General features: G+C 40.7%; 1 protein-coding gene across 5 annotated transcripts in view; it reads left to right on the top strand.

Annotated features, from left to right (window-relative positions):
- Positions 1-8,493: 8,493 nt before the first annotated feature.
- The window catches only part of KIAA1841 (KIAA1841 ortholog), a 57,398-nt gene continuing 53,031 nt past the window's right edge, over positions 8,494-12,860 (top strand). For 3 of the 5 annotated variants that reach the window (XR_004384588.1, XM_032873849.1, XM_032873846.1), the window contains exons 1-2: positions 8,494-8,617; positions 12,283-12,441. Coding sequence is in view for 4 of the 5 variants with exons in the window: in XM_032873849.1 (XP_032729740.1) it covers positions 12,292-12,441 (150 nt within the window). In the remaining variant the exon portion in view is untranslated. Of the gene's footprint in view, positions 8,618-8,980; positions 9,044-12,282; positions 12,442-12,860 lie in introns of those variants that run through there. The other 2 variants (XM_032873848.1, XM_032873847.1) reach the window with 2 other exon arrangements.

The following is a 12,860-nucleotide window of genomic DNA, read 5'->3' as shown; positions in this document are numbered from 1 at the left end:
ATTTTTTGTTTCCTCATTGACAACATTGGGGATAGCTGCTACATCTGCCTCCTGAGAGAGTGCTCTTAAAAAATGTAAAGCAAAATCAAAAGCACGACATTATAGCAAGTATATATGTTTTGTAAATTTTTCTATATATATTGAAACTCCTTACATCCTGAAAAAGTCAGGAAGAATTTAGATCTATCTCGAATTTTAGAATTGCATATACTTAATTAAGAATCAGAGTTCACTTGTATTTATAACTTTGCCCAAGATGTAATTTAAAATTATTTTGCTGAATACGAGAATGGCCTAATGCAGAAAAACACATTGGAATATTTATTCAACACAAGAAGTTTTGTTTTTTTAGCATTGCCTTGAAATGTTCTTTCGTATCAGTTTTTTATTTGGTTTATCTTATTTGGGAGAATGAACTGTTTCTTCAGTTCATAACTCAGCAAATGCATGAATCCTGTGGAATATTTAACCATATGCCCCATGAATAGTTCTTCACATTTAAAGAAATAATGTTTAAACATTATTAAGTGTTTCTGCTCGTGTAAAGTAAGTGTTTTGGTTTGTAAGGATCTCAGGTGTTCAGAATTGAGTCAATCATTGGTCATACTCTTTATTTATGACACCCATATCCTTGGTATGAAAAGGCTACACTTTTGTTCTGTTGTATTTCACCTTACTAGTTTTTATTCCTCTCCTGCCTGCAAATCCATACTCTTTATTCCCTACTAAATGTTTATCCTTCTAAGCCATTTTCCAAATTTTGGATATATTTTCTTGGAAAAACTATATATGTTTATGTTTTCTATATAAATGATACTTTGGTATAAATCTCATTTTGCTCCTAACTTTCATAAAATATTAGGTTTTAAGACTATTCATGTTACCTTATATAATGTGCTCCTGACTGGTGCATGTTCTCCTGCATTCACATATAATCTTTTCCTCTAGTCACAGATTCTTAAGCTGTTCCCAGCTGTTCCACCTTCTACAGACTTGTACGTGTCTTCCTATGTACCTTCCCTGTAGTTTCTATGGGATATATGTCCTAGAGTGGAATGGCTTGGGTTTAGGATATGTACATATTTAATTTCAGGTAAGGCTGAATTTTTCTCAGGAAAGGTTGTACCACTTTATACTTGAACCAGCAAGACACGAGGATTTCATTTTGTCTACACCTTCAGGAGCACGTGACATTTTCTGATTTTTGTTAATCTGGTATGTGTGAAACTGTGTTTTGTCCCTTCTGCATTGTCTGATTACTAATGAGGGTAGGCATATGCTTTTAGTCATTCTGGTTTTCCATTCTATGAAAAATACTTCTAATTTGCCCCTTTTTCTATTAGGTTTTTATCTTTTCGCTGATTATGTGGTAAAAGGAATTTTTTATACATTTTAGACATGATACTCTCTTGTTAGGTTCAGACATTGTAAATAACTTGTCTTGTCATTGATTCATTCTTGTTTTTGGTGACCTTCATGGAATAGAAATCTTTTCCCAGTTGTGCTTTTAAGTGTTATTCTTCTGTCAGTTTTATAGCTTCACCATTTACATTTAGGTCTTTAATTTAATTTGGAATTTATTTTTGGATACAGTATGTAGTAGGAATCCAACTTTTTTTCCAGCTTGTCATTAAAGGAAAAGGGTTAACGAAACCCATTCTGTGTATGGAAAATGATCTTGGTTTTACCTTCTCCTTAGCACAATTTCCTTGGAAATCTATTGAGTTAAGATAAATATGGTGTGCCAGCTGTTTATTCAGCAACATGTTTGTTTTGTATAAAGAAAAAGTCAGGAAGATAGTGGTTCCTATGGCACATAAGGTTTACCTAAGGAGAATGCTTCCCTCTACATGGTGTATTTACTGTGGTATATCCTTCTGCCAAGGTAAGCCACCTTGGTACCAAGTTAAATCCTTTTGGGTCCTGTAAGTGTGACTAGCTGCTGAGTATGTAAAGTAGGATTGTTGTCCATTTTTCTAACCATCTCCCCAATAATGTTTTCCCCATTTCATTACATACCAAGTTCCCATAAACATGAAATTTTGAGCCTCTCTGTTTTATTGATCTATGTATCAATTCCTTTCCCAGTACCACAGCCCTAATGTTACTTTGTAATATGCCCTAATATCTGATAGGTGAATCTATTTTGTCCTACTTTGTGAAATTTACCTTAGCTATTTGTGGATTTTTATTCTTCTGTTTAAGTTATAGTATCAGTTTATCAAATTCCCTTTCTTAAGGAAGCTGCTGAGAGGGGGCACCTGGGTGGCTCAGTTGGTTAAGCGACTGCCTTCTGCTCAGGTCATGACCCCAGAGTCTGGGGACGGAGTCCCACACCAGACTCCCTGCTTAGCAGGGGGTCTGCTTCTCCCTCTGACCCTAGCCCTCCTCATGCCCTCTCACCCTCTCTCTCAAAAACCTATTATTTAAAAAAAAAAGCTGCTGAGATTTTTATTGGAATTACATTAATTTATAGGTTAACTTAGAATTGACATACGGTCAAATCATCCCATTTATAAACAATTTCACTCTCCATTTATTCAGGACATTATATGTATGTGTGTTTGTTGATATTTTGTCTGTCTCTGTTGTGTTGGTTAATTCCTAGGGACTTTATAAATTGTCTTGCTATTGAAAATGGTGTCCTCTTATTTCTGGTATAGAGAAATATATTGAACTTGGTGTGTTAATCTTGTATTTGTAGTTTTGATGAAGGCTTATTATTTCTAATATCCGTTCACTTGGGTTGTCTATGTAAATGCAAATAATGACCGTCTTATCTCTTCCTTTTCAATCCTTATACTTCTCATTCTCTTTGTTTTGGCCAGTTTACCAGTCTGTATTTGACAGTGGTTGTGGTAGCAGGCATTTTTATTTTTTTCTACCTCAGAGTCTAAAGTTGCTATATTAAATGTGTGTTTGCTGTGAGTTTTATGCTAGTTAGTCTTTTATCCAAAAAAGTTCCCTTTGGGGTACCTGGGTGGCTCAGTTGGTTAAGGGTCCACCTTCAGCTCAGGTCATGATCTTAGGGTCCTGGGATGGAGCCCCACACTGGGCTCTCTGCTCATTGGGGAGCCTACTTCTCCCTCTCCCTCTGTGCTCTCTCTTTCTCAAATAAATAAAGTCCTTTTTTAAAGAAAGTTCCCTTTTAATGCTAATCTAAATCTACATTTGTTTAGATTGTCTTGATTTTTCACCTTTAGTAATAGTATGATGAAGAACATTAATTTTTTGATATCAAACTATTGTATTCCTGCTTCATACTGGGAGGATTCTTTTGTATGAAATAATTTGTTTTATCAAAAATATACATATAAAGGAGTGTGAAAGATGATTAATATAAAAGTGAGGTACTAGCATGCAGAAACGAGCTCTATATAGAAGGCAGTATTGCTGCTGTTTGATGAGGTGTCCCAGGAGAAGATAAGCTGAAAAGAGACATTGGATCACAAGCTCCAGTTTCTCTGAGAATTTACAAGGACCTTTTCTGTAGAAGTCACTGGGCAAGGCCCTGAGCAAATCTTGGGAAACTTAAGGTTATCCATAGTTAGTTTTTGGAAAGTATCAGCTGTTAGAACTGAGTATCTGCCTGTAACACAGTCTAGGGGAGTGGGCTTCTTAGGCATTTCTGCTTTTGAGTTCCTGCCTTTTTATTCTTTCCCCCTGCTTTTACTTCAGCTCTCAGGAGTAGATCAAAGCAGAACATTTGTGTGTTCTCAAATGATCAGGGAACAGGGCTTGAAGGAAAAGAGCAAGGAGTTCTTCAGCACGTGGTTTAGCTAACCAAGTACAGCTAATAATCTAGGCCAGGTTCACCCAGGTTCGATCAGATTAAAAATACGCTATAAAGAAAGCATCGCTCTATAGTTCGCTTGAGTCATTCTGCACAAGTCTGAACTGATGCTTCTCTTTGTTTTGAGGTTTGCATTTTCCTACGTAGTCTATCTTTTTTTCCCCCTGTTGTGTATCTTTATCTTTCATGATAAATATTTTCCTCAAGGTTTCTGCTGAACTTTGGTTGTCTGCTTATTTTTAAGAATAAGAGACTGGGGGTGGCTGGCTGCCTTAGTAGTAGAGCATGTGACTCTTGATAATTGGGATCATGAGTTCAAGCCCCATGTTGGGCCTAGAGCTTACTAAACAACAACAACAACAACAAAAACGAAGAGACTATAAACAGCTGATTGAAGACCTTGAATAGGCAAGTGAGACTTGTTGTTTATGAATTTTATGTTACAGCTATTTTGGAGGCCATGGCACAGAATTTGTTAATATTTCCCTGAATTCAACTATCCATCCAGTCTCCGAGTAACCCACCTAACTTATAAGTGTTCAGGAAAACATCAGAAAACACCTTCACTGTAAGTATGTGATCTAGTGAGAGTGCAGAGGGGGTAGAAAATTACATCTGTACAAATCTTCCAAACTCACTAATCAGCTAACACTCCTCCCCTGAGAAGCAGTTAGAGAGGAGCAAAAGTAGGAAAAATAAGCACCCAAGGGTCATTCTGGAAAAATGCTTCCATGTAGAAACATGGAATAGGGAATTATGTTACATTGAACAGTGTGTTAGATTGAACTTTTATTTTTTAAGTAATCTCTACACCCAACCTAGGCCCCAACCTAAAATTTAGGGATTAAGAGTAACATGCTTCACCAACTTAAGCCAGCCAGGTGCCCCTGAACTAGTATTTTAAATTCATCTTTATATTTGCTTATTTTTTTGGTCTCTTTTCTACTTCCAAGTGGAACATGTTTAAAATCTCCATTTGAGGGGCGCCTGGGTGGCTCAGTGGGTTAAAGCCTCTGCCTTTGGCTCAGGTCATGATCTCAGGGTCCTGGGATCAAGTCCCGCATCGGGCTCTCTGCTCAGCAGGGAGCCTGCCTCCTCCTCTCTCTCTCTGCCTGCCTCTCTGCCTACTTGTGATCTGTCAAATAAATTAAAAAAAAAAAATCTTTAATAAAATAAATAAAATCTCCATTTTGATAGCTTCTCATGGTTTTATCAGTTTTTATTTCATATATTTCTGCCACCTTATTACAAGTTTAGTATTTACCATGCTTTCAGGTTTGTTTTTGTTGTTTTTAATAGGTCAAATTTTCTTCTTCAGGTTTTGTTTTTTGTTTTTGTTTTGTTTTGGGGTTTTTTGCTGCAGAAAGCCTTATTGTTTCCACTTGGCCCAGGCTTGGGAAAGGGCTCCAGGGTGATTAAAAAGCAGGCTCCTGGCCACAGGGACAGGCTCAGGCACCAGCCTGGTGGGCGGGACGCCAGAGGGGCCCCTCAAAGGCTGCTGGGTCCTCGTGTTGAAGTGTGAGCCTCTCACCGAGATCCTCGCCCAGCCCAGCCTTGGAGGGCCAGCCGGCCTGTGGAGGTGAGTTAGGGCGCAGCACATCTTGATCGCCTTCTCATCGTGGTTCTCCAGCAAGTCCCAGAGATGGGGCCTGTGTGCACAGAACCTGGGGCATGCATATCCAGACCGGCGGGGCTCTGGCTCCTCTCCAGAACCAGGGCGACCTCCGTGGCATCCAGGGTCTTAGCACACTCCTCTTGGGACCAATTCCACACGTCCCGGGAAAGGGCACAGCCTCTTTGCCAATTTCACATCTTCAAGGGACTCTCAGCACCTTTGTGCTTTCCCCTCCCCCCGCAACACTCATAGGAGGTGGCCGGGCCCTCCAGAGGCACATCGTGGAGGCTAACATAGAAACCCGGAGAGAAGCAGGTGCAGGAGGCCTGCTGAGGCCTGCTGAGCATGGTGGGGGACAGCAGCCTCCACCTCAATGAAATAATTCTGAGGAATCTGGGAGCTCACATCTACAGCTAATAAGGAGCTAAACTCAAAATAGTGAGTTGGTTGGTCCCGGAGGCAGAGGATGGCCGAGAAGATGTCTTTGAAGGTTGTCACTGAGAAAAAGTTTGGAAGGGGGTTGGAGGCTGGCAGAAGGGAGTCCCTGGGTCCGTTCCCTCCAAACACTGTTGACACAAAAGACAGATCTGGGACTGTAAGGCATTCTGCCTCTTTTTGAGGTTTGAAAGCTCCACATTCTGTTCCTATTCTTGTTGTGGTTACTTCTAACCCTTAGTTATGTTTATTTTTCTCTACCAGTGTTTAAAGTTGTAAATATTGGAGTCTTACAAAAACACAAGACGGTTGGCACCTGTCACCCTCCTTACTTTCTCCTCCAAACTCTTGTCCCTGTTGGTCCCCTGCCCCTCTTCCTTCACCAATGTTGGTATCACTTGAAATTTTTATTCTACATTGTTATGGTTTTTTATATTTAGTACTTGCCTAGTTGAATAAATAGCTTGTTTGAAATTAGTTTTTCCTTACTTCCTATATATGTTTTATCCATTTATATTTTTAACTATAAAACTAGTAAAATTGCATGGTTTTTAAAAATCAAATTATGATTTTTAAGAAGGGAGGAGGGAATAAGGTAGTTCCTCCCAACTCCTGATCCCAGGAGCAATCGCCTTTAATTTTTTTCTACTCTGTTTTTACCTACTTTTTATTTATTTGAGAAAGAGTGAGCACAAGTGGGGGGGTGCGGAGAGAGAGAGAGAGAGAAGCAGACTCCCTGCTGAGCAGGGAGCTGGACATGGGGCTCTATCCAAGGACCTCGAGATCATGACCTGAGCCAAAGGCAGACACTTAACCGACTGAGCCACCCAGGCACCCCTCTTTTTACCTTATTTCTAAATAATGTGCTCATCCTGCTATTTCTTATCGATTTTAGAGGTTGTCTTAACCTGTCTCCTTGCCACCCCCCCATGGCAAATTGGACTGCCTTTTGCTACTATCCCACATTTCCTCTGCACCATTTTAGACTCAGAAATAGAAGTTGTGCGTCAGTAATGGCAAAGCAGCCATGCCAGCTCTGGAGCACCCACCTTTACTGTAATTTGAGAGAAAAATAAACTTTATTTGTGTTCAAACCACTGTATTTAGGGTTTGTGTTAAAGCAACTTAGTCTGTACTAAAACTAATAGAGGGATAGATGAGCTTATGACCATAAAAGGGTTAGACTTGGTGAGCAGGGGGAAGTAGAAGGAAATCTTAGATAAAATTACCCATTCTGTATAAAAGGCCTCAGGAAGGAACATCTGTACAATGCCAAAGATTCTTCCTTGGGCAGAGATCATTGAGCCCTAATGAACTGGCTATTTGACCTTGGACAAGTCACTTAAACCACCTTGGAATAAAAAGATTGAAGAAATCCATCTTTCAAGGATTCTCTCTTGCTCTGTCATTCTGTAAAAGGATATTTCTCTAGAAAAGATGAGTGTGGTAAGGAAAAGCTTCAAACATTAAGTACCTGAACTGATTCCTCAGAGATGGCATATTGGTATGTGGATTAACAGCAGGAGCAAATGTTATGATTGGGGTCTGGTAGTAGAGCTCCATTCTCTAGCTCTGCTTGCAAACTGTGGATCATTAGCTGACTTCTTTTTATTGAACCTTGCTAAAGGCAAGCACTGTCAGCCAACTCAAACTTACATTCTGACCTTATCTAAACTCCTTTCCTCAGAGCTATAGGCTTGATAATCTGCCTTCCAAGTTAACACAAGTGACACTTTCCAATACACATAGGAAGAGTCACCAGCCTTCTAGCCTACAATATGCTTATAGCTGCCGATGCCATGCATAGCTTAGATCTTTGTTATTGTAGCACACCACTTTCAGGGAAAGAGAATCTCTAGCAGGCTCTCTGCTGAGGAAGGAGCCCCAGGAGGGCTTGATCTCAAGACCCTGAAATTACAACCCAGCAGAAACCAAGAGTCCGACGCCTAACTGGGCCACCCAGGTGCCCCTTTTACAGTCCTTTCTGATTCTAACATTGAGTTTTGGTTCTCAGAACAGATACTTTGCAAGTGGAAATAAAAGTAATTGGAACGTAATACCCTACAAAACTGAACCTTATATATATCTTGCCGGGTTCCCAGTAATAACATTCACCACAACAACACACTATTAATGTTAATGAAAACTGAATTTGTAACCCAGAGCTATTTACCTTTTTCAGGAGATGCTTCCTGATAAGGACAATGCCTCCCCTAAGATACTTTTGGTGTCCCTCAGACAATACAACTTTCCCATTCTACCTAACCTAAACAGGTATACTAAAGTGACCTACAGCGCCAACTATTTCATTCAATCTTTATCCGACTTCTTTTCTCTCCTGTTTCCGTTTCTTCTGGATTCAGAGTTGGTCACTTAAGATCCCGCCGGCAGGATCTGGTTGCTAAGAGACAAGACGCTGGGAGGGTGGGGACGCTGCACTGCGACAAGCCCGAGAGTGAAAGGGAGAGGGGGAAGGGGAAGGCAAAGGCAAGGCGCAGCGGCCCCGAGCCTCAGCAGCTAGTATGGCCACCCTCCCTAGTCCTGCAGGAGCTCGTTGCTTATTGGCTCCGCCGCTGTGGCGCTGGCCTGTGATTGGTGAGGCGGCGCGGAGGGGGCGCCACCCTGCCCACGGGAGGGGCAGTGAGTGTGAGCGCAGTGGCGGGGCTTGGCGGGGCTGGCGGGCGGGATAGCCGGAGCTTCATGGCGCGAGCGCTGGCTGTGCCGGCCGCTGCAGGTGACCGAGGCGCAGCGAGGGCCACGGCGGCCCTGGGCAGGTGAGCGAGACGCCGAGGGGCCTCGGGTGCCGGCGGGGGGCGGGAAGTGCGGCAAGGGGCGGGACCGCTAGCAGTCAGCGGCTTACCGCAGGGGCCTCCTTCCCGGAGGGTCCCGGCCGAGGTCCCGCTAGCCCAAACGCCCGCGGACGTCCCCGCGCGCAGCCGGCACTTCGCAGGCCCTGCCAGCCCCGGGTCCCCGCCGCCCGCCCCGCCCGCGCACCAGCTCAGGGAACCCCGGCGTCTGCCCGCCAGGCCGCGCCCGTGTCTCTGCCCGCATCTTCCCTCAGCCTCGCCCCGCTGCCCGGAGCCTTTGTCCGCTCCCCCACGCTCCGCGCCAGGAGAGTTTCTGCCCCAAAGGGGGAGGCGGCGACACCACAGGCTCGGGAACCGTGAGGACGCGCCTCGAAGTGAGCCTCTGCGCGGAAGGTTTGCAGGGCTTTGATCTCTTCGTCCTGGGCTTCAGATGTGATTTTATTTTCTCCTTCACGGTGAATGCCAGTTGCCCCGATTCCCGTTTGTGGTCAGGAAGGCTGGGCACAAGTCTTCTCTCTTGGGATGACTCTGTTTAATAATCTCCCACCGACTGTTATGCCCAAGGCCTTTAACCTGACATACCAGCCCCTTCGTTTCTCACCTTTCCTCCAACGAAAGAAGCAGCTCTACAAAAGCCTTTTTATATTTGAAAAAAGAAAAAAAGTCACATGCCAGTCGCGGACTTCTCTTTGGCCTTAATTAATTAATTAGATTAATTTAATTAGATTGGTTTTAATACATTTAAGTAAACCAAGGTTGTGGGAATGGGGTGGGGGTCTCCTCAGGAGGACAGGAGGAATCTCCTTAAAAAGCGAAGTGCATTAAATAGAATTTTTATTTCTGCTAAATAACATGTTTCACCTTAAACATTAACATCTAAAAACACTTTTTTATGAAATTGGGAGTGGATTTAGTAGTAGTGTAATTTGAGCTTCCAATTTTTTCTTACTGCCACAGTTTTTGATAAGTGTATACTTGTTTTCTGGAATAGAGTGCACTGTGACAGCTATTCCAATGGAATTTATAAGAATACCATGTATATTATAAATGAGTATCACATTTGAAATATACATACAAGTTTTTAAGTATTTGATCTGAACAATGTTTTTGATTAGCTAACGGGTGCCAGCACATTGCAGTACACAATAAATATTTCATTCATTCATTCATTCACTCATTTATTTATTTTTTCATTTTTAAAGGTTTTGTTTATTTATTGGGAGAGTGAGCCAGATAGCATGGCAGGAGGCAGAGGGAGAGGTAGAAGCAACCAGGGGGACACAATCCCAGGACCCCGGTATCAAGACCTGAGTCAAGGCAGATGCCCAACCGAATGAGCCATCCAGGTGCCTGCACAATAAATATTTTAGAAATTTTAAATGAATCTTTTTGGAAGTGAAGGGGAAAAAAAAAAAAAAAACGGCACCCAAGTCCCTGCCCTGAATTTTGTATTAGACTGTTTTCTACCAAGGTCCACAAATTAAAATACCCTAGTCCTAACATACATCTCAAATTGTGTGGTATGAATAGTGATGATGTGCTAGGCATACAAGTGGAGAACAATAAAGCTCTGTAAAATCTATTTTCAACTGGGCTCAAGGAAGTGTTTTACAATTATTAAACTGCATTTTATTAAACTAAAATTATTAAATTGACCTTTGAAAGTGCAGGGGTTGAGGGTACTGATCCCCCACAGTCAAAAATATTTGTATAACTTTCAACTCCCCCAAAACTTAAGTACTAAGTCAACTCTTGACCAGAAACCTTATTAGCAACATAAATACTCTATTAACACATATTTTATATATGTATTATATACTGTATTCTTATTTAAAAAGTTAGCTAGAGAGAAGAAAATGTTATTAAGAAAATCATAAGGAAGAGCAAATACTTTTAGAGTACTGTACCAAAAAAAGTGTGGGTATAATTGGACTTGCACAGTTCAAACCTGTATTGTTCAAGGGCCAACTTACTCAGTAACAGCTATTATGTGTTCTTACTCCGTCCCTCCCTCCATGGCCCTCTGCTTTGGCTCTCAGCAAATGATACTAAAGTTACCTGTTTGACTGCTAGTATCCCTCACCAGACCATAAACTCTTTGAGAATGGGGACCATGCCATATTTATTGGCTTATCACATATCACTAAATGTTCATTGACTTATCACATATCACTAAATGTTTATTGAACTACATCCATTTGGGAAGCCATCTAGAGCCTTTTTTAAAATGATTTTATTTGAAAGAGAACTTGTGCAGGATTGGGGGGGGTAGAGGGAGAGGGAGAACCAGACTCCCCACTGAGCAGCAAGCCCCACGCAGGGCTCCATCTCAGGACCCCAAGGTCATGACAGGAGGCAAAGACAGATACTTAACCCACTGAGCCACCCTGGCACCCCTTATTTATGTATTTTATAGAGAGAATGCACGGAGAAGGGGAGGAATTGGCCCTGAGGGAGGAAAGAGGCAGACTCTCCACTGAGATCATGAATGGAGATGAAATCAAGAGTTGGACCCAGCTGACTGAGCCGCTCAGGCACCTCTAGAGCCTCTTTTTTTTTTTTTTTTTTTTTTTTTGGTAATTTCATTGCCTGAACATACTGGACACCCTTGGTAGCTGGCTATGTTATTACAGGGCTCCTGGATTGACCTAGAGGAGGATGTGGTGGGTGGGGAGCCAGGTTAACAACGCAAGAGAAGCCTCCGTTGTAGGAGAGAGGGAGAGAGAGAGAGCGAGCCGAAGAGTGCGCGCACGCATGAGCGCTCTTGAGCCTGCGCTTTGGCTTTTTATATTTGAGTGGTAGGGCGTGTTTGGGTGTGGGTAAGGATTAAATCTTATCAGGTCAATTGTCCTGTTTTTTTCTGAGGACAAGGAAGAAGAAACACTTCAAAAAAAGTTGCTTCAAACATAGAGAAATAACTGATTATAATTGTTAATAGAACGTCCCACCATTTATAACTAATAATCACATGGCACAATGACAATGATTATGCTTATCATATAATGTCAGAGTAACTTGTTTTTAAGTTTCATTTGATTACATTAATAAAAATTAAATATACTCAGCCTTCATTGTAGCATGGACCTTCACTCACAGAAGAATAAACCAAATACTGCTTAGGACTAGAATGAAATTACAATTCTTTTTAACCAGGATATATTTTTGTTGTTGTTTTTTGTTTTTAGTTAAACTCTACCATCCATGAATTGCTAATCGAGGCATAAATCAAACACACTTAGGGATTTTTTTTTGAAAGATATATATTATTCAACTTTTCCCTCAATGTTTTATTATGAAAAATTTTAAACATATAGCAAAGTTAAAAAAAATGTTATAGTGAACCCCTATATACCTACCACTTATATTCTGCCATTAATATTTTATTATACTTTTTTTATCAGATAATTTATCCATCTGTCCATCCTATGTGTCTGTCCATCCACCAATCCATAATATTCAAATGCTATAATATTTGAAGAGATTTGAGCTGTATATTCTATTTATTTTAGGTCAGTTTTATTTTTCCTTTACAAGTAGCATATAATTCTTAGGAATAAATTGTAACTGATTTATAACGTTCTAAAAACTCTTGGATTTCAGATGTAAATATACCTGTTTGTCTTTATTTCTAGTTCTAAAAGATGAGTCGTGGATATTCAGAGAACAACAATTTCTTGACCAATAACAACCAAATGGTGTTGGACATGATCCTTTATCCATTAATTGGAATCCATCAGACCATCAACTGGGAAACTGTGGCAAGGCTTGTGCCTGGATTAACACCCAAGGAGGTAAATAACCATCCCCTAGATTGTTTTTGGAAAAATCAGAAAATGATCAATTTAAAGAAACATCTTCTAAGAAAGGAAAAAAATTTTGAGTCTTATAAATTCATGTGCATGAATACTGAATGTGCATATATAATTTGACTAGATACAAACTACATAAATTACATATTAACCAACCTGGTATGTTTAAATTCAGTTGTTTATATAACAACTGAAAATTCACTAATATCTAATTTTAAGTAACAGAATTGATACTGTAAAATTATGGGTAGATAAATTTTTTGTAAATCCAATTATATATTATTAAATCCCTAATGCTGTGCTTCTCAAACTTGAATAAGGAATGGAACTTTTTTTTTTTTTAAGATTTTATTTACTTATTTGACAGACAGAGATCACAAGTAGGCAGAGAGGCAGGCAGA

Source organism: Lontra canadensis, unplaced genomic scaffold, assembly GCF_010015895.1.
Source record: "Lontra canadensis isolate GAN:19392208 unplaced genomic scaffold, GSC_riverotter_1.0 scaffold50, whole genome shotgun sequence".
Taxonomy (NCBI): domain Eukaryota; kingdom Metazoa; phylum Chordata; class Mammalia; order Carnivora; family Mustelidae; genus Lontra; species Lontra canadensis.
This window is presented reverse-complemented; position numbering and strand designations above follow the sequence as displayed.